This window comes from Vombatus ursinus, unplaced genomic scaffold, assembly GCF_900497805.2.
Source record: "Vombatus ursinus unplaced genomic scaffold, bare-nosed wombat genome assembly UNPS02001419.1, whole genome shotgun sequence".
NCBI classification, from domain to species: domain Eukaryota; kingdom Metazoa; phylum Chordata; class Mammalia; order Diprotodontia; family Vombatidae; genus Vombatus; species Vombatus ursinus.
The window spans coordinates 8,297,878-8,319,936 of record NW_020941197.1 but is presented as its reverse complement, the minus strand read 5'-3'; the positions used below and the strand labels follow the sequence as shown (position 1 = coordinate 8,319,936).

Sequence of the window (22,059 nt, the reverse complement as noted above, 5' to 3'; positions counted from 1 at the left end):
AATCCTCTGAGTAATAAACCTCCCCACTCTCCTGCATCTGCATGGACAATTGAAAATGGATTGTGATGTAATTACACCTGGCCAGGTATCCTACCACCTAGAATCACATTGAAAAGAGACACTTGCTTTCAAACTGACTTCTGAGCTTCAAGCACTAAACAGCAATGATTTCCTTCTCCCAGCTCCTCACGTGAAATACATTCCGAAGCCTGAGGATGAGCCATGTTCTATCACTGATTCGGTGAAGCGGTTCCCAAAAGAGGAGGTGTCAGACGACAGCCCCACCAGCCCCCCCCAGAATCCTCCCACCAACCTCACTGTGGTTACAGTGGAAGGGTGCTCGTCCTTCGTCATACTGGACTGGGAGAAACCACAGAACGACACGGTCACTGGTCAGTGAATGACTTAAAGATTGTTGTTTCAATGGAAGGAGTTTCAACTCTAATTGAGGAAGTATTTTCTTTGAGAATGTGGTGAGATAGCATTAATACTTGCCTCGAAGTCTATTGTTGTACCTAGCTTTCTGTGTACATGCCTTATTTATTATTTAGTCTTGGCCTGCTCTCATGTAGGGCGCTGCCGATCCTAAGTTCTGCTCTTGCTGTGAGAATGCGCTGCTTTGGTCAAGTGTAACCAAGGTGATTATACAACCTTGTGCAGCATGATTCAGTAGACAGAGAGCTGGACTTGAAGTCGGGAAGACCTGGGTTGGAATCCTGCCTCAGACTCTAATTATCACTGTGACCCTGGATAAATTACTTAATTTCTCTGGGTCTGATCTTTTGTTTTGGGGCTAGGTTTCAAGAGGAGGTATAGTGTAGTGGAGGTGGCATTAGGCCTGAAATCAGAAAAACTTAGGTTCAAATCCATTTTGAGACTCTTATTAGTGTGAACCGGTGCCTCAGTTTCCTCTTTTGTAAAATGAGGTGGTTGGGCTCTATGGCATCTAAAGTCTGTTTCATATATAAACCTATGATCTTAAATCATTTCACCATTCTGGTCCTCAGGGTCCTTATCTATAAAATGCAGGGATTAGACTGACGATTGCTGATGATTACAATTTTGTTAACTTATTCAACCACATGTCACCACTTTGTCATGGTATGATAACTGTTGTTGTTCAGTCATTTTTTATCACATGCAACTTTTCATCACCCCCATTTGGGGTTTTCTTGGCAAAGATACTGAAGTGGTTTACCATTTCCTTCTCCAGCTCATTTTACAGATGAGGAAACTGAGGCAAACAGGGTTAAATGACACAGCTAGTAAGTGTCTGAGGCCAGATTTGAACTCATGAAGATGAGTCTTCCTGATTCCAGGACTGGTACTCTATGCACTATGGCGATACCTAGCACCTCTGTGATGGTAACTATGGGTTCTCAACGGTTATGCCAGCTGAATTGTAAGCTCTGGCAGGTTCTAACAATCTGAAAACTCTTTGAGTATAGTATGAGTCACAGGCTGAATTTGCCCTGCAAGAACACATCTCATTCAGTTTGGAGATACCCAACACCAGATCAGCTGAAGGGTGGTAAATTTTCTGACAAGAACAATTAATGAAAACCATCTATTAAGGTTTAGAGGAACTGCAAAGCTTGGATTTAGGTTAGGAGAAAGTATCCAAACTGATGTAATCAAAAATCCATGAAACATTCAATCAATCAACAAGTATTTATTAACTGCCTGCTATGTTCCAGAAACTGTATGTTGTTGTTATTGTTGTTGTTCAGTCATTTTTCAGTCATGTCTGACTCTTCATGACCCCGTTTTAGGGTTTTCTTGCCAAATACTGGAGTGTTTTGTCATTTCCTCCAACTCATTTTACAGATGAGGAAACTGAGGCAAACAGGGTCATGTGACTTGTCCAAAAACAGCTAGTAAGTGTCTGAGGCCAGATCTGAACTCAAGAAAAGCCTTCCTAACTCCAGGCCCACCACTCTATCCACTGCACCATCTAGCTGTCCAGAACAGTACAACGAAGGAAAGTATAGATAGCCAAAGAAGCGAGAAGAAGAAAAGGAAGGGGGCATAATAGGCTCAGTTTAAGGAACACATTCAGATTCATGGGGGTAGAACAATTAAAGAAATTAAAATCAACATGCAAACCTATAATGCACCATCAATTAACATTTTTTCTGCATCTACTATGTGTCAGGTACTTATGATACAAGTACAGTAAGTAAAGCAAACTCTACTCACAAGAAGCTTATAGTTTGGTTTGGTTTTTGTTTTGTTTTTTGGTTGGTTTTTTTGTTTGTTTGTTTGTTTTTTTGGTGAGGCAATTGGGGTTAAGTGACTTGCCCAGGGTCACACAGCTAGTAAGTGTTATATGTCTGGGGTCACATTTGAACTCAGGTCCTCCTGACTATAAGGCCAGTGCTCTATCCACTGTGCCACTTAGTTGTTCCCCAGGAGCTTATGTTCTAACAAAGGGGGCATCAGAGACATATGGGAATATATGCAGAATAAATGTAAAGAGAATGAATGCAAAGAAAGAGAAAGTTGTTAAAGATAAGGTAGATCAACACAGAAGGCACAATGCGCAGGTACTCCCATTTAATATTATGGATGCTGATGTAGGGAGATGAGGCATCCAGGAGGGAGGGTGTAAGAAGTAAGTGAACAGAAGAGGATTAATTGGGAAGGACTGGGCAGAAGTTAAGCATTCAGGGAAGATTTAGGACCTGCTCAAATCCTTTGAGGCTTCAGTTCAATAATAGCTTATATTTATGTAACATTTTAAAAGTATATAACGCTTTCCTTCCAACAATCCTGTGAGGTTAGTACTGAAAGTATTAATTTTACATTTTACGAACAAGGAAACCAAGGCTCTGAAAAGTTAGGTGACTTATTCAGAGTCACACCATCAGCTGTAGATCTGGTATGGAAACATAGGCCTTTCTTTAAAGAGAAATAAATCTGGAGATTTGCCAGGTCCTGCTCACTTCTCTTGTTATTTCTGGGGTAGATTGTGGGTCCCAGGATAGTAACAATATTTCTATACTTTAGAACAGAAGAGAAAAATTTTAAAGTTTGTTGACTAATTACTTAATGAATACTTTCATAATGGCCAATAATAATAGCTAACGTCTATGTAGCACTTACTATGTGCCAGGCACTGTGGTAAGCATTGTTATGAGCATCATTTGATCTTATAACAACCCATGTGGCCCTCTAGATCCTCAACTAGGCCCTTTGACTGACTCCAAACTTCACAGAACAAATCCCCTTAATAAAATGATTAGTTCCGTAAAACTTGGACTCAGTCAAAAGGCCACACCCAAGGGCCTAGAAGGCCACATGTGGCCTCCCAAGACCATAGGTTCCCTACCCCTGACCTAGGTCATCTCTGAACCTGGCATATAGAGGAGACAGGTTCTATTTCCCTTAATGCTTTATTTCATTTTGGTTAATGCCAAAATTAAGAATAGCTTGGTTGAAAGGACACTATTCTCCTTTCCTCCCAAGCATTAAGAAAATTCCCCTCTCTTCCTTCTTTGCAGAGTGGGGATACAGATAGGAAGTGGGGAAGGACATATTCAGAAATGAAAGCAATGTGAAAACAAAAAATGTCAATTAAAATGAGAGGCAATATAGAGAGAGCTGAACTAAAGACAAGAAGACACCATTCCAAGTCCTGCATAGTACAGTGGAAAGACCTCTAGATTTAAAGTCAGAGGACTGGGATTTGAATCCAGCTTTGTCACTCCCTGTGGGATGTGGGACAAGAAACTTACTGTCTACATAGGATTACCTTCCTCATCTGTAAAACTAGGAGGTTGGACAAATAGAAGTGTCAACCATGCAGCCAGCAACACTCCCAACTGGACCCCAACCAATTTAAAATATAATTGGCAAATATTTAACAAAATAAGTAAAAATACAATTAAGTGAATATGCAGCCCACAGGGATCCCTATGTACAGTTTGGTGACTGTTTCTATTTTAATACCACTGGATTAGATGACCTCTAACTCCCTACCACTCTAAATTTATGATCTTATAAATTATCTTCAAGATCCGTAAGTGCAGATTCTAACAATGATGGGCTCTAGGTGGCGTGTAAACAGAACCCTCCAAAAAAGACAAAAAACAAAAAAACAAAACAAAACCAGATGTGTAGTTCAGACAACTAGCACTAAATTCTTGTTAGACTTCCTTAAGGCTCTGCTATCTTTAGAGGTATGAACAAAAATCCACTATTTCTAATAAGAAATATAGATACAAGTTTAAAAGGCTAGCACAATTACAATACATTTGGAAATAAATATTCTAAAAGTGAATATTCCATTTTTATCATGGCCTAAGATTTTTGAAGATTCTATTGCCTATTTAGATCCTTAGTAATGTAAATATGAAATTTATAAAGCACAGGAAGCAAACATTTTCAAAAGTTGCAATTCTAAGAGGGAAAATTTTTTCAGAAATTCTGCTTCATTAATTGTAGAGATAACCTCTATTCCAATTGTTAAAACTCTATTCTTTAAGAAAAAAATACTTTAAATTTGTCTTCCAAACTGTAGAACTAAAGAAAAACTTGATACCTCAAATGCAAAGAAACCTCATCAGAGCCAGTAAAATTTCAGTTAATATTTAAGAGCATAGTCGATAAGAAACACCCCCAAATGCATGCTAAAGATACTTAATGAAGATATCTGCTTTGTTGCCTATAATATGCTAGACTGGGGTTCTCAGAGGAGGGTCCAGATGCCCATTAAGGTCTCTGAGACCCTTTCATGGGGTCTGTGAGGTCAAAACTATTTCATAATAATACTAAGATGTTTCCATTTCTAATATAGTAAATATTAATATATATAAACCATATGAACAAAAATTCTTTAGGAGGTCTTCAGTAATGTTTAAGGGTATGAGGGGGTCCTGAGACCAAAAAGTTTGAGAACTTCTGCACTAGGTTGTTCCAAAAATCATATTTCTGGTGAACTGTTATTGAATAATTTCTATGCTATTATTCATTGAATTTTAAACAAATCAGAAATACCAGCATCTTTGGCCTGACTTTCTCCATGAAAACACTCATGTAACTTGAATGATGGTATTTATGAGAACATTAAACTTTCCACTATGAGTGATATTGGAAGAAAGACAAAATGAATCACTGAAATAATCAATTTGGGATTCTTTCCTATCCCCCAAATACCTCCTGATAGAACTGCTCACAGAGAACCCAACAGCTGAAAGTCTAGGTACAAAAGAAACCACAAAAGGGGGGATAGAAAACCTAAGAAGTTGGTAATTAGCTACCATGTAAGTTGCGAGTTGCCAGTACAAAGAGACTATCATTTCTATAACCACGTAAGGTTTGTAGAAGCCTGTGATAGTGAATGGAAGACTGGCCTCAAAGTCAGGAAGACACTTGCTTTGAGACCCTGGCCAAGTCAGACACTTACATGTATGCTCTATGTAGTCACCCATATGGCATATCTTGGCTGTGGCCCTTATGCCAAATCACTTAACCTCTAGGCAATTCTTTATGTGTCTTTAAGGTGCAAAGAACGTACCAACCTGCATTGGTAAAGTGAATTTACTCATTTGGGAGTTCTTTATAAGAAAGAAGTAACAGGTCCATTCTCTATTCTTTAATGTTCCTAAAGAGCTTTCTTCATAACCACCCTATTGCTAAGGTAGTACAAAAATCATTGTTGTCACTTTTTAGGTGAAAAAACTGGAGCGCTGAAAGGTGAAATGACTAGTCATGAATCTTACCTTAGAATCCTATGTGGAATTTGAGCTCAGGTCTTCTGACTCTTAAGACAAGTGTTCATTCCATTATATCACTCCATGCTTTCTTTTATATTTAAGAGAAAGGCTCTAAAGTTGTTCAGTATTTAGGAATGGTTTAAAATATCATAATAATGTATGCATATATATATGTGTATTAGAGAACTTGCTCAGAAAGTTTTTACTGATAGCAATGTATGATCAAAAGTTTGAAGACCACTGGTAGTGTAGGGTTGGTCTAGAAAAGTGGTGTCAAACTCAAATGAAAACAGATTCCTTGAGGGCACATATTAACTCAGAAAAAGACAAATTAATGTATATATTGTATTGCATTTATATTTATTTTGTTAAATGTTTCCCAATTACATTTTTATCCAATTCCTGCTACAATCAGGAATTTTGTGAATCTTAAGTTTATTTATTTACTTGTAAATTATGAGGACATATCAGTCCATACTAATATATTATATACAACATAAAATAAAAGTAAATACAAATATATATACATCTACATGTATACAACATAAACCATAAATTGGAAAAATAAGAAACATTTAATAAACTATTTTAACATGTTAAAAAATAAAATGTCATAATAACTTTAAAAAGACTCCCTTGACTAAAATTGAAAAATATATGTCTATCATAGGCATTTGTTTTTAATCTTTTAAAGTTGTTGTGCCTTAACTTGACTTCTGCAGCACATATTTTTATCTCAACACCACTTGCAGAAATCTAGACTAAATTACCAAGATACCTAACATAGTCTTCCCACCTCACCTAATATTCAAGCTCTCTGTGTAAAGGTGATTACTTATTTCTTTATTTTATTTGGGTTCTTTATTTTATTTATTTATGCATGTATGGCACTTGACAAGACAAAGCTCTAGCTAAAGTTCAAAGCAAAAAAGAATAATTAGCTAGTGCAGAAATAGCAAAATGATATTCTGAAAGCTAAAGTTATGAAGAATGATCTCTGCTTTGTTTAGAGCTGAGAGTACATTAAAATACTTTCTGGCATGAAATTCAGATTTACTTGTGGAAATGTTGACATATTTTTATTAGCCAAGAATATTCATCAAGGCATGAGCTCGTTCTTAAAAAATAACTGTGAGAAAAAAGTATAAGCAGAGCACAGTTTATTTTGTTAATTTATTTTTCACTAAGAATATTTGTCAGAGTTAGTTTTTTTAGTAGCAACATGTACATATACTTGGACTGCCTACCACTAGATTGTAAACCTCCCACAGTATCTAATACCTCAATTTGCACACAATGGTGTACAACAGCTATTATAGACTGTCTGATCTTAGGTCAGAGACATAAGCTGCCAAAACCCAAAGCAATAATAGCAACATCTTAAGTTTTCACTAGTAGCCAACGTTTTTGAAATATGTATCAAGCAGCTACCAAAGTTATTCCAAGTGTATATTTCTGAAAAAATGTAAATCTTGAAGTGCAAACTCAATTTGGAAATGATCATTTATAACTTGGGCCAGGTAAGTGGCACAGTGGATAGAGCTACAGGACTGGTCAGGAAGATCATCTTCATGAGTTCAAATCTGGCCTCAGGCACTTACTATGTAACCCCGAGCAAGTCACTTACCCTGTTTGCCTAGGTTTCCTCATCTGTCAAATGAGCTGGAGAAGGAAATGGAAAACTATTCCAGTATCTTTGCCAAGAAAACCCCAGATGAAGTCACAAAGAATCAGACATGACTGAAAAACTGTTCAGTAACAAAAACCTGAAAAAAAAATTCTAGATTTGGTTGTTAATTGTTTCACTTTAAACTTATGGAGTAACTATTCAATTAACTAATCTATTACAGTGGAAAGAGCTTTGCATCTGGCTTCAAAAGACAGGTACAAATCCTGGTTCTACCATTTACTGGCTGTGTTATCTTATGGGAGACACTCAGCCTCTCTGTGACTCAATTTCTTCAGCTGTAAAATAGAAATAATAGTAATAATCCTCTAGCTACCTCAAGGCTGTTGTAAGGAAATTGCATTGTAACCTTAAAATTTTATATTAATGTTAACATTGTTATTATTTGATTAATTTTGACTCTTTTATTCTTTTTTTAGAATATGAAGTTAGATCCAAAGAAAATGGAGAACCTACTGGGAAGAAGGAATCTGTTCAAACAACAAATCAAACCTTCTCTACAATAGAAAATCTAAAACCAAACACCAGGTAAGATAATTTACCACTTTCTGAACAAATATAGTAGACATCAATTGATATTATGTTTGTGTCAGGTAATATTGGAATATAGGTTACTTCCCTGCTATGTAACAATGTGTGCTACAACAGATGGGTTCTTGGAGAAAGCCTGGGAATATTGGAAAGAGTGCTGGCCTTAGAGGTAGAAGTGACCTGTGTTTGAATTCTGTCTCCATTATTTACGAACAGTATGTCTCTGGCTAGTCATTTGAGTTTTCTGAATCTGTTTCCTCATCGATAAGATAGAAATAATAACAACCAGAGTACCAGCCTGGAAGAGTTATTGTGAGGATTAAGTGAGCACCCATATGTTTCATTATTAAAGGGGGAAAAGATCATTATACCCAATGACAAACAAGATTACTCCTTTCTTAATGAAAATAATTTTTCCATATATGGTATTAAAACATTTTCAGAGCTGTGATGTATGTAAGTATCATAAACTAGATTGTAGTACAACTAAAAAAAAAAAAAACCAAACAAGAAAATGACCCTGTACGCCAATAAAAACCAATCTTCCCAATCCCACTAGCATTTGGAAACCTGTTTCCTAATCTTTTGATCATATGAGTTTCTCTTCTATGGTTCCTCTCCTGTTTCTTCAAGTCATTTGTTTTGTCTTGTTTTGTTTTGTTTTATTTTAGTTTATTGATATCCTTTGATTTTATGTCACAGTTGTTTCCCAGCAAGGGCTTTGAACCCTCCCTTGCAACAATGAAAAAATGAAGCAGAACTAAAAGACGCAGGACCTTGTCTAACAGCATAGGCGTGTTCATCACACATAGTTTTTTCACCCCTCTAAAGAGAGAGGGACCATGCACTTCATCATCTGTTCTCTGGAATCTGTATTAGTCATCACCATTCAGAGTTCCGAGGCCTCTTAGTATTGTTTTCATTTATATTAGGGTAGATACTGTGTACATGTTCCCTTGTTGTTCAGTCATGTCTGGATCTTTGTGACCCCATTTGGGGTTTTCTTGGCAAAGATATCAGAGTGGTTTGCCATTTCTTTCTAAAGCTCATTTTATAGATGAGGAAACTGAGGCAAACAGGCTTAAGTGACTTGCCCAGAGTCACACAGCTATTAAGTGTCTGAGGCCAGATTGGAACTCAGGAAGATGAGGCTTCCCGACTGCAGGTCCAGCACTTTATCCACTGTAACACCTAGCTGCCCCATATGTTCCCTTGGATCTGCTTAATTCACATTGTATTAGTACACAAAAGTCTCCCTGTGTTTCTCTGAATCCCTCAGATTGGTAATCTCTTAATGTTCAATCGTATTCCATTTCTTTCATATGCCACAATTTGTTCAGCCATTACCCGGTCTATGGACAACCACTGTTTCAGATTTATTATCTTGATATCTTTTTCAGATAATAAAAGAGACCCAAATAAAACCTGAACAAGCAGAGCTTATCTGTGGGTCATAGTTCAGAGACAGAAGGATATGGGCTTTAGGCCTAGCAATAGTAAGCTTTAAAAATTCTGTTTTTCAAAGAAAAAAAAATCCATAGTGGGTACCACGTGTTTCTATGGCCTTCTGTGCTAGAAATTCTTAATTCTAGACCATGCAAGGGATACGTTGGTTTCCTAGAAGTACCTTTTCTTGAAAAGACATCTTGCTGGCATTTTTAAGTTATTGCAAGGAAAAAGTACAAATATTAATTTTTCTTAATGACTATGAGTAAAGCCAAAATACGCACATCCTTACACACAGTAAAAGCCTACTTGATGAAGTTCATCCTGTTTCCTTGGCAAGAATGACATCAATTGAGAACAGGAGAGAGCCTGCTCTATACTGTAGTATATTTTTAGATAGGTGTAAAAAGGAAAAGGTTATTTTATTTTAACTTTTTAGTAGTCAGATTTGGGCTTAGGGAGGTTGGATAAGTTTTCCCTCTATTTCCTGCTTTTTATTAAGCTTAAGTAAAAAAAGATCAGTACAATTCAGTATATTCATTGACTGGCATCAAACTCAGAAAATGTTCATTGGGTTCCTTTTCTGAATAAGGAAAATGAAAGCTCTGACCCAAACAGACATGAATTTGTCAACCTTGTTTCAGCTCAACTAATGGTAATATTAGATCCCTACTAATAATGAGAAATATTTGTTTATATATGCAAGTACCCATAACAAACAAGAACCTACCACATGCTTTAGCAAGGATGTTACTTGGACATCATAAGGAATTGGGTGAAATGTAGGTACAAGAAGGTATTCTCCTAGACCTGAATCCCATTTCACTCTGAAACCAAAGACTAACCAAGGCCAGAAAAGTCTCTCCCAGATGCCTGATGGGAATGCTTTGGGTGCTATGTTGATTTTAACTTCTAAATTCTCATGATGGAAAGGATATGGCTCTTCCCTCCTTCCCTCAATCCACAATGAAGTGGACTCTGCTTATCTCTTATTCAAATAATTCTACCCATACCCCAATCTGCCTCCAGTTTCCCTGTCCTAATGGGCAATCCTAGGAATGACATCCAGACCAGGATTAAAGATAACCTTACCTGGATCCTTCTTTGGAGAAAATCATATTTAGTCAAGACAAGAGATACCCAGTCTCAGAAATACCTCTGCCAAGTGATACTAAATTTAAGTAAAACATTGTTTCCCTTTGCTTCATGAAAATATCTTCTTATAAATGCTATTTCTTAAATGTTGTTTTTTTAGGCAATTGGAGTTAAGTGACTTGCCGAGGGTCACACTGCTAGTAAGTGTCTAAGGTCACGTTTGAACTCAGGTCCTCCTGACTCCAGGGTTGCTACTCTAACTACTGCGCCACCTAGCTGCCCCCTTAAATGTTATTTCTGAAGTTTAGAGTTGTGAAATCTTATGTATAATGCCATCCAACCAATGTTCAAAGAGAAATGGAATCATATTGGTAGTTCTCAATTTAGAAACAGATTATGGTCAGAAAATTCTTTTGAGAGTTAGGTGTTTGAAAACTGAAATGCATTTTCCACATAGAAAAACAGTGTTATAGGGTGAGGCAAGTGGTGCAGTGGACAGAGCACCAGCCCTGGAGTTAGGAGGACCTGAGTTCAAATCTGGCCTTAGACACTTGACACTTAATAGCTGTATGACCCTGAGCAAGCCACTTAACCCAGATTGCCTTGCCAAAAGAAAGGAAAAAAGAAAATTAATGTTAGAAATGGCGGTTAGGTTCCCAGAACTTTCTACAAAACTTTATTTTGACCTGTCACCTGAACAATAATTTACAACATTTCAATGAGCAAATTCAGCATTAATTCTAATTCAGAAAACTGGAAAAATATTGTTCTTGACCAGTGAAATAATTCAGTCAATCAATCAATAAGCATTTATTAATGACCTACTATGTGTCAAGCCCTAGAGATAGAAATACAAAGAATGAAACAGTCCCTATTCCTTTCAAGGGACTATCATTCCATCGATGGAGATAAGAACTAGACAGACAGACAGACAGATAGATACATAGATACATAGATGATAACCACAAGGAGGTCACAAAGTTGTTGTGCAACTTGAAACTAATCATTTTAAGTGGACATGAGACAGAAAACACTGTAAATAGCATAGAAAAGCTGAAATTTTAGAGTTTAAAAAACTTACATTCCGCTGGCATGGGCTTTGAGAACTCGTAGTTATCATCATGGGGAAGGTAGGTGGCACAATGGGTAGAGCCCTGGCCCTGGAGTCAGGAAGACTCATCTCCCTGAGTTCAAATCTGGCCTCATACACTTACTACCTATGTCACCTAATCCTATTTGTCATAGTTCCCTCATCTGTAAAATGAGCTGGAGAAGGAAACAGCAAACCACTCCAGTATCTTTACCAAGAAAATCCCAAAAGGGGTCACAAAGAGTCAGACACAACTGAAACAACTGAACAACAACAAGAGAACATGTACACACATACATATACTACACTAATGTAAATGAAAGCAATACTAAGAGGCCTCTGAACTCTTAATTCTGATGACTTACATAGATCCCAGAAAACAGATGATAGAATGCATGACTCTTCTCTCCTTATGGGAGTGGAGGAAGGACACTAGGGAGAGAAATGGTCACTCTTCCTCCAGCCCCTACCTCAACACAGCCAACCTAGGGGACTCTAGAAGGGGATCCAACAAAGGACAGGCAGAGATGTTCTTTCAGACACTCCAACAATCAGCAGTGGGGCTGAGGGGTGATTTCCTACAGTAAAAGCTCCAGCAATGGAAGGGGCAGGAAGGAGGGCATCAAACCTTTCATGCCAGTGGCATTATAGGGGTCATAGGATTCTCGGGTGGCAGGAATCCTAGTTTTACAAATGAGGAAACTAAGGCCCCGAGAAGTTTGTTTTGCCCATTAACAGACAGGAGTAAATCAATAAGCCTAAGTTTGATGCCAGGCTTCCTGGCTTCAATCCCAGAACATGATGTTGTCTCTGAAGCTCCAGAATCAGGGAAAGAAAAGCTCAGAGAGAACCTTTGTAGGTGTAGGCAGCTGCTAAATCAGACTGCCTGTGCTGGTATGGTTTACATTAGTATTTCCACGTATGCAGGCATGATGTCCTCAGGATAAGTATTTGCTGTCCTTGTGCAGCTCACAACCTATTCATGCCATGTTGTTCTGATTTATGATGGGAGTGGGGACTGGATCTGTGACATCATTGGCATAGTGTGATGTTTACAGAGTTTGAGAGATATAGTTCCTGGGTAATTAGTCATTTTATTAACAATGTTAGCATATCACCAATCAAAGGGGTCAGTGAACTCTCAGTTGACAAAGGCTCCTCATAGGAGCCTTCAATGATTATTCCATTCAGTGCTTATATACCCTTGGAAGGGCATATAAGGCGACAATCTCTGAGGATGACAATCAACTCTAATTAGTGAAAAAGTAATGAGAGAGAATGAATATTATAATGAGAGGTGGGTTTATGCCAATGAGGGTGTTGGGGTATGTGACACTGAGTACCCAAATCTTGGTCAAAGAGATTTATCAATTTCCATATCACCCATCTGACAAAAGGAAGAATCCACATTTGTCCAGTCCTATCTAAGTAAACACAATGAGCAGGTGTCCACCCATTGTCCTAAACTTAGAATTTCTTTACTGTCTTTGATTAGATCTTAGCCTAGTTAAGTCTTTGCCCAAGATTTCCCACACTGTTTGATTTCTGAATGAGAAAGTAGAAAAGGGGGAAAACCTTGGTTCTAACTCAATAACTAGTTATTAAAGTCAAGAGAGAAATAATAATTCCTCTCAATAGTAAACTCCCTAGTGAGGAAACTCCCTCAAATGAAGAATCAGAGAAGGCTGGGGTCCAAATCTGCCTCCAAACAGCTAGCTGCATGAATCCCTCTGAGATTTCGTTTCCTTACCTATAAAATAGTAGCAATAACACTCCTACTACTGACTTCAGAAGTTAGTTGTAAAGCTCAAATGAGATAAAATACATTAATCCCTTTTGCATACCTTCAGGCACTGTATAAATGTCTTTATCACTATTATCTCATAAACCCGTCCATGTCAGTTATTAGAAAGTCTTTCCTTATGTTAAGCTGAAATTTGCTATCATGGATCTTCCACCATTGGTCCTAGTTTGACCCTCTAGGAATAACTATCTGTGTTGAAACATTTTAAAGGACCAAATGAAGGTTTGTTCAAAGGGGCAACTAGTTGGTACAGTGGATAGAGTGCCAGGCCTAGAGTTAGGAAGATCCTTTTTCCTAAGTTCGAATCTGACCTCAGATACTTATTAGCCATGTGAACATGGGCAAGTCACTTACTACTGCTTGCCTCAGTTTCCTCATCTATAAAATGAGCTGGAGAAGGAAATGGCAAACCACTCCAGTATTCTTGCCAAATGGGGTCATGAGGGTAGAACACAACCAAACAAAAACAAAATGCTTGTTTAGTTATTTCATTGAGAATATAGGTTAAAGTTAGTATCCCAGACATTCATTTTTCCAGGTTATTCTAAACAGGGCTTACTTCTATCATATTCCAACTATAAATCAAGAGTTAGCATAATAAAAAAAAATACCCTGTAAAATAAAGGTGAGGTATGTACAGTATGCAACCACCAGATGGTTTTTATTAGCTTAAAAGAATGGCTTCAGTCAAATTTCAACATATTGAAAAAAATTTGGAGCATAACATTTGATTTTTAAAACAGGCAGATTTTGAATTATTGCAGTCAGAATTCCCCTTCAGGGTTCTGGAAGTCCCCACTACAAAACCTATTTATAGCAGCTCCTGAAAGATTGGTTCTATGTTTCCTGGGCCCTGGTCTATACAACACATTACACATGATAAGGGCACTTTAGGGTCCTATGCTGTTGCTAATTTTATTAAGATCTGAAAAAATAGCATTGATCACTGACTAATTCTATTAACATCAGGTAGCAGGAACTATGAGAACTCTTTAGAACAGACTTGAGAAGTTAAGCAGACTCCCTGGAGCTAGCACCTCCTGCTGGCCAGAAATGATGACTGCTTCACCTGGCCCATTATTGAAACAAAATGGAAACAGGCCAAAGACCCTCCTTCTGCACTCTCTCTCACTCTCCTTTTGCTTTCTCGCCATCTGATTTCCTTTCCCCTTAACTTCTCAATCACCTATTTTATTGTATAGATTTTTTTTTTCATTCTTGAAGGTTTCTTTAAAAAAATGTGTTTCTTGGCTCTGTGATTTCATGTGTGTTGATTCTTCTTTTCCTGATAGAGATTAAAACCACTACACACTTTCTCATCTTGTGCCATTCCTGTTGAAGTCTTTCCAAAAGTCCTCTATAGAGAATCTTCCTGGTATACTGAAGGTCCTCTTCTGCATCTTCTGATTTCCTCTCTATCTCAATGGGCTTTTCAGTCTTCTAGTCTGCTGTATCAAATTCTTTCCTCATGACTGACCCATCTCCTTTTCTAGTTATGAAGATTCTCAATAAGGTCTTTTATGTCACTCCCTGGACAAAAGTCATCAGGAACATATTACAATGTCTTAACACCCACTATTCATCTTTTCATTTCTCCGTATTTATTTTAATTTTCTGAGATAATAGTTCTAAGAGATGACATTTATAGTCATAGTGCTTTAAGGTTTACAAAATGCTGTATATATGTTATCTCATTTAATCTTCACAATAACCCAATGAAGTAAGTACTATAGGTATTACTATCCTCATTTTAGAGATAGGGTTAGAGATTTGACTCATGATTGGTATAAGGAACTCCTTAGTAAGGAAATTTTCTCAACCCATGCAGGTCCACAACTTCTTTGTAGCTGTAGTAGTGGTGGTGGTGGTGGTAACAGCAGTAATAGGAGTGGTAGAAGGAGAAGAAAGAAGAAAAAAGAAAAAGAACCACAAGAAGAAGAAGAGGAATTTGTAGATGAGGAAACTGAGGCTCAGAAAGATTAAATGACTGACCTATGACCAGATGGGTAGTAAACATCAGAGAAAGGATTTAATCCAGGTCTCCCTAACTCCAAGTCCAGGACTATAATACCCCACTGCCTCCAATGAAGAGAATGATGTTCCAAGATTTGCAACCACATAATATCCCTAGGAAAATACTGGTGTTAAAGAAATGACCTTTTGCAGTAGCAGACACCTCGGAATCACTGAAAGTACAGACAATTTCCCAAGTCAAATATAGCCCAATTTTCTTCTACCACTCAATTTTTTGTCCCAGCTAATCATCCATTTGCAGCACCTGACCAAGTATAATCTTCCTTGATGAAGAAAAAAGAAACATAGATGTATTAATAGCTACTTAGTGTTTTATGATTATAAATCACCTTTTACATTTTTCCAGTTTGGTCTCTATCTGATGAACAATGTACCCTTCAGTATATCCACTTTAGAAATGAGTAAACTGAGGCTCAAGAGTGTGACTTGCCTGAGGTAACATAGCAAGTAATTAACAGAGCCAGGATTCAAAAATGATTTTCAACTCCAATTCTCTTTCCACTATATTACAAAAATACAAATTTATGACTCTCCAGTTATTCTCTCCCTCTGAAATATTTTTCATGTCAGTTCTTTATTGGCTCCAGGGTCTTCTGTATTAAATATTTAGAGGCTGGGTGACTTAGCAAGCAAAAAGCTGCTGACTCTGGCAGAGAATGCGACTTCCCTATTCCTCTACACTCTGTTTTCACAATTCTGCAGAAGCAAGTTCATGTGACTGTCACTTGATATATATGCAGTCAAAGAAACAAGCAAATGAGCAGTTCAGGGTCTAAAGCAAAATTGTGAAGTTCCAACATCAGGGGTAAGGGGATCCATCCATCCCTCCCTCCCTCCCTCCTCCTCCTGCTTCTCGTCCTCCTCCTCTCTCCTTCAAGTACCCCTAATCTTCCGTTCTCTCCCTAGCAAACCTAACAGCTGACTGACAACAGGTTAAAGCACAACTTCTCCCAGAGAGGGGGAGGAGGAGAGCACAGCAGCCAGGCTTCTGAAATCAAATGGAATTTGACTATAGAACATAGAACTAGAGAATTACCATATAGAATCATGAACTTTTGGAGCTAGAAGGGGGCCTTCGATGTTATCTAGTGTTAGTCCAAACCTCTCATGGTACTCCTGGGGTCGGGAAGACGAGTTCAGATATAGCCTCAGACACTTACTAGCTATGTGACCCTGGGAAAGTCACTTAACCCTGTTTACCTCAGTTCCTCATCTGTAAAATGAGCTGGAGAAGGAAATGGCAAACTCCAGTAGTTTTACCAAAAAAAAAACAACACAACAAACAACAAAAACAAAAAACCCTAAATGGGATCATAAAGAGTTAGCTACAACTGAAAAAAACAACTGAATAATAAATGATATAAAGGGAGGGTAAGTGATTTATGTTAGGTCACTAGGTTCAGGAATGGGCCAGAATTTGAACCCAAATTTTCTAATTTTCTGTGTGACTCTCCAAGACTATAAATTGCAGAGAGAGTGAAGGCCTCTATTAGTAGTTCCCTATACCAATGAAATCATAGGTCTAGACCCTAGCTCAGTTCCTATTCCTTAGTTGAACATTACTACAGCGATTCAGGGTTCTATTCACTGTGCCTGCTGCCTTCTCTATGCATATATATATATATATATATATATATTTATATATAAGATCAGCTTTGTCACAATCATTTTTCACAGTCAATCCTTTGAAAGTTATTACTCAAGAGAGAAGATTTCAATGTTTCATCCTGAAGTTTACATAGTGAGCCTTGTACCTCTAGGATTTACCAGAAGCCTATAACACCAATACACACACTATCCTCAGAAGTTAGAAAAGTTCTCTGTGCGTAGACCTTGCCCATCCTAAAACAACTTCCCCTCCACCCTTTTACTCCCTTCCATTCTCTGACAAAAAAAAAAATGTAGAAAAAGTAAACTATATTCTACCTCTACTTTCTAACACCCATTCATTCATTTTTACTCCTCAGCCCTATACTGCTCTCCCTAGAGTCACCAGCGACCTCTTCATTGCCAGACTCATTAATTAGTCTTAACGTTCATTCTCCATAACCTTTCTGCTAACCACTGACCACTCTCTCCCTCTTTCTAAATGAACTTTCAACCCTTAGCTTCAGTGATAATGTTTTCTCCTGGTTCTCTTTCTACCTGTCTTCCAGCTCCCTTCAGCCTCTATCCTGATTCAGCTTTCTCTTTCTACCTTTTGGGTTTGACTATGTCCTCAAAGCTCTATCCATAGCCCTTTTTTTTTTCTTCTCTCTAAACTCTCTCCATGATCTCAACCACTCTATTGTCTTCAGTTATCACATCTGTGCAGATGACTTCCAAATCCATATGTAGTCCCAATCTCTTTTTGGAGATCCAGTCTGACATTTCTAGCTGCTATCTTTACTAGTATGTTCCCCAGCACCTCAGATTTAGCATGTTCAAAATTGAACTTTCCTTTGCCCCTAAACCTCTTTGTCCAACTCTACCTCATGCCTGGAATGTTCAGTGGTCAGCTCTTGTTGTTATCGTTCAGTCATTTTCAGTCATGTCTGACTGTTCCTGACCTCATTTGGGATTTTCTTGGTAAGCACACTGGAGTGGTTTGCCATTTCCTCCTCTGGCAAATTTTACAGATGAGAAACTGAGGCAAATAGGGTTAAGTGACTTGTCTAGGGCCACACAGCTAGTAAGTGTCTGAGGCCAGATTTGAACTCAAGATGAGTCTTTCTGACTCTAGGCCTGGCACTCTATGCATTGCACTGCACCACCTAGCTGCCCACTCTCAGCTCTGCTACCATGCATTTAGGTGGACAAGATTCAGTTCTAGGAGAAGCTGACTGTCTAAAATAAGGGTCAGGCTTTTCTTTTCTTTTTTTTCCACATGCTAGCTCTTTATCTTTTGCACATGTATTACCTCTCTGCCTCTACAACCCCCACTAGGCTATAAGCATCCTGAGGATAAAGACTGGGTCTTTTTTTCATCTTTGTATCCCCAGTGTCTAATACAGCACCTTGTACATATTTGGTGACTTTATTGAATGGGGTACAATGCGTTAAAATGGGAATCCAGATACCTGGGTTAAATGAACTTGGGCAAATCACTTAACATCTCTCAGCCTTAGTTTCTTCATCTGTAAAAAATGAAAGCTTTGGACTAAATAGATGATGGAAAAGATCCCTTTCAGCTCTGACATTTGTAAGTCTAAGAGAACAGTTAGAGTTGTGAAACTTGACTGATAGGAAAAAAAAGAAAGGACTAGACCCAGGGCAAAACCCAGGTCTTCTGAATCACCCTCCAGTCTTGCTTCCCTGTTGTAGTGCCATTTCTATGATTTTCCAGTGTGCCTGAGTCATGCCAATTCATACCAAATAAATCTTGTCCAAAGCACAAAGGTGCCAATAAGCACAAATTTCAGCAACAGCATTTGATTAAGCCGAATTTCCTTGATGGACTGGCTTGCCAGGATGTCTGGATAGACAAAATCTCTGTGTACTGGAAAGCCATTTAAGTCCACCATTCTTTCTTTGTGATCCCATATTTCTCTTCCTTGCATGACTGGAAAAATGAGGAATTCATGTATGTGCCAGAATTCCATGTGGTATAGCAATTTCCTTTGGAAAAAGTACCCAGTACAGTAATTAAGATAAATCAAGTTCTCTTAATCTGCACAAGTACTTTTATTGTCCTCTGTGGGTTTGGTGGATTTGGAAGGACAAATTTTTTCTAAAACGTATAGCATCTCCTTCAGAGGTCAAATACAAAGGTAGCTGAAAGCTGTTGTTTACACTAGTACATTAAATATCTTTTGGCACCAAGTACAAGGTGAAAGAAAGACTTCTTGTGAATTGAGAATCTGGCTGAAAGATACAGGCATGTGGAATAACCATTAAGGGCTTTTCATCATTTCTTTGTGAAATTCTGGCCTAAGAAGATTCTTCATTAGCTTTTTCAATGTTCCTTTTATTGTGCTTCACAGAAACCTGGAGCGGGGATAAAGATGCCAAAGGATCTTTGGTTTGCCTTTATTGTAGGTACTAACAGTCAAAGGCTAATTAATTCTTGCCTGATTTAATAAAAAGTCGGGGGTGGGGGGGAGAAGAAGTTAAGTTCGTCATTCACTATTAGTAACATATCATCAGTATGAAATTTCATCAGACCATAAAGAGAATTTCTTCTTTCACATCGTTGTATAGTTAAAATTCATAAGTACTTAAGGGAAAGAGGAAAGTGTGCAGCCTCTAGTACAGCTGTGCTACAGAGCAGCATTCTGTTGCCACGTTCCCCTACCAAGAACCTAACTGGGAAATGATTAAAGTTCATGGGTTTTCATGTTTGTTTCTCTCCTCTTCCCTTCTCATTCTTCCTTTAGTAGGTCCTTTCATGCTCTGCAACAATGATCCAGTGATTGAACACTCAGAGCCGTAGCTAGGGATCCTCCCACACGGCATGAAAACAATCGTGAAGGGGAGAACAGGATTGGAGCCTTCACTGCTTCCTCATAGTCTGTCTCCTCTATAGTGAATCCAGCTAGACCCAAAGCGTCCTTCCTTTCCCTCCTGACTCCTAAACCTGGTACCCTGGCTGGAACACAACCCACCACTCGAGCCACATTAGTCAAAACACAGAACCCTGTATGTAAAATCAGCTGGATAGGCAGAATGCTTATCACTAACGTAAATACTTCATGAAACACACAGAAAATCAACATACTTTGGAAGGTGACAGAGAGGTGGGGGCACCTGAGTTCACACCGTGCCTCAGACATGAGTAGTGTGACCCTAGGAAGGAAGGAAATGAATAAACATTTCCCTAAGAGCCTACTATATGCTAGGCATTGTGCTAAATGCTTTATAAATACTATTTCATTTGACCCTCACAACAACCCTGGAAAGTAGATGCTGTTATTATCCCCATTTTACAGCTGAGGAAGCTGAGGCAGATACAGGCTAAGAAATTTATCCAGGGTCACATGGCTAGTAAGTACCTGAGTTCAGATTTGAACTTGCCTTCCAGACTCTAATGGGCAAATCACTTAGCCTCCTTCTGCTTCAGTTTCCTCATCTCTAAAATGGGGTTAATAATAGCACCTACCTTACTCAGTTGTAATGAAGATCCAATATGATAACATATGTAAAGCACTTTGTAAACCTTTAGGTGCTCCATAAATGCTAGCTATTGTTAATATTTCTTAATATTAATATTGACTAAATATTAATATTCAGCCAATCAGTTAACCAGCAGGAGAGGGGAATGCAAAGAGAAATTAAACATTCTCTGCCCTTTAAAGTCTATCAGGAGAAAAGGACATGTACACACATAAGTCAGAACATTTACAAAGTACAAAGAGGTGGGAAGGCACCAGAGGCTGGGGAAATAAGAAAAGGACTCCTATAGGAGGAAGGGGTAGAATTGAGTTTTTAAGGAAATAAGAGATTCTAAGAGTCAAAGGTGAGGAGGGAATGTATTCCAAGCATGGGGGAGTGAGGAGGAAGGGCGCAGCCTGGGAAAAGGCCCCTAGAGGGGAGATCATAGCATCATTGATTCAGAGCTGTAACGGTCCTTGGAGGTCAATGAGTTTGGCTCTTTCATTCATTTTACAAATGAAGAAACTGAGGCTCAGAGAGGCTGTGATTTTCCCAGGGTCACGCAGCTAGCAAGTATCGAAGGGAAGATTCAAACCCAATAAAGGTCTTTATTGTGGGGAGATTATACACACACACACACACACACACACACACACACAGAGAGAATATTTTTATATTTCTACACCTGAGACATGTTTCATTAATAAAAATGTCATGAAAGGAGAGGCATTGCCATCTGGTTTGCTCCTGCACTCTTAGGACCACGGGCCTCTTCCATCTAACTTACAGCTAAAATCTTACATATGTGTTGTTTATCCAATTAGGATGGGAGTTCCTTGAGAGCAGGAACTGGCTAAATTTCCTACTTTTATCCTATGGTGCTTTGCACATGAGAGCAACTATGTAGCAAAATGGAGAGAGTGCCAGGTCTGAAGTCAGAAAGACTCATCTTCCTGAGTTCAAATGTGACCTCAGATACTTACTAGTTATGTGATTCTGAGCAAGTCATTTAACCCTATTTGCCTCAATTTCCTCATCTGTAAAATGAGTTGAAGATGGAAATGGCAAATCACTCCAGTTATCTGTGCTAAGAAAACCCCAAATGGGGTCATGAAGAGTCAGAAAATAGCAAACCACTCCAGTATCTTTGCCAAGAAATGGGGTCATGAAAAGTTATACATGACTGAACATAGTTGTGTATACATATGTATACACAAACTGCTCCATGCACTGTGCTATCTAGTAGCATCATGGCAAAAGGTGCTTGTGACCTAACTGAATTTGGAACTACTTAAAATCAGCTGGGAAGAATGCTCTCTTCCTCTGGCTGCCTGCACCATTGGCCACTGTCTGAGAGAATGAGGCCATTCAGTGTAAATCACACAATAAATGAGTAAAGGCAAGAAGAAAGTACAGCTGTAAATTAGATGGCATGGAAAGGTCAGAATAGTGAAATGCTACTTACTGCTATAAGATCTTAATCAAATCTCAATCTCTCTGAGCCCCAGTGTTTTTATATGTACGATGACGGGGTTGGATTTTGATCTCTAAGATCCTTTAAAGCTACGATCCTGTGATTTGATAC

At 38.3% G+C, this 22,059-nt stretch overlaps 1 protein-coding gene across 21 annotated transcripts in view; it reads left to right on the top strand.

The window, feature by feature from the left end:
* The window catches only part of ABI3BP (ABI family member 3 binding protein), a 301,260-nt gene that overhangs the window by 270,422 nt on the left and 8,779 nt on the right, over positions 1 to 22,059 (top strand). For all 21 annotated transcript variants that reach the window (XM_027866372.1, XM_027866234.1, XM_027866358.1 and 18 more), the window contains 2 exons: positions 183 to 392; positions 7,824 to 7,932. In XM_027866372.1, coding sequence (XP_027722173.1) covers positions 183 to 392; positions 7,824 to 7,932 — 319 coding nt within the window. The remainder of the gene's footprint in view (positions 1 to 182; positions 393 to 7,823; positions 7,933 to 22,059) is intronic.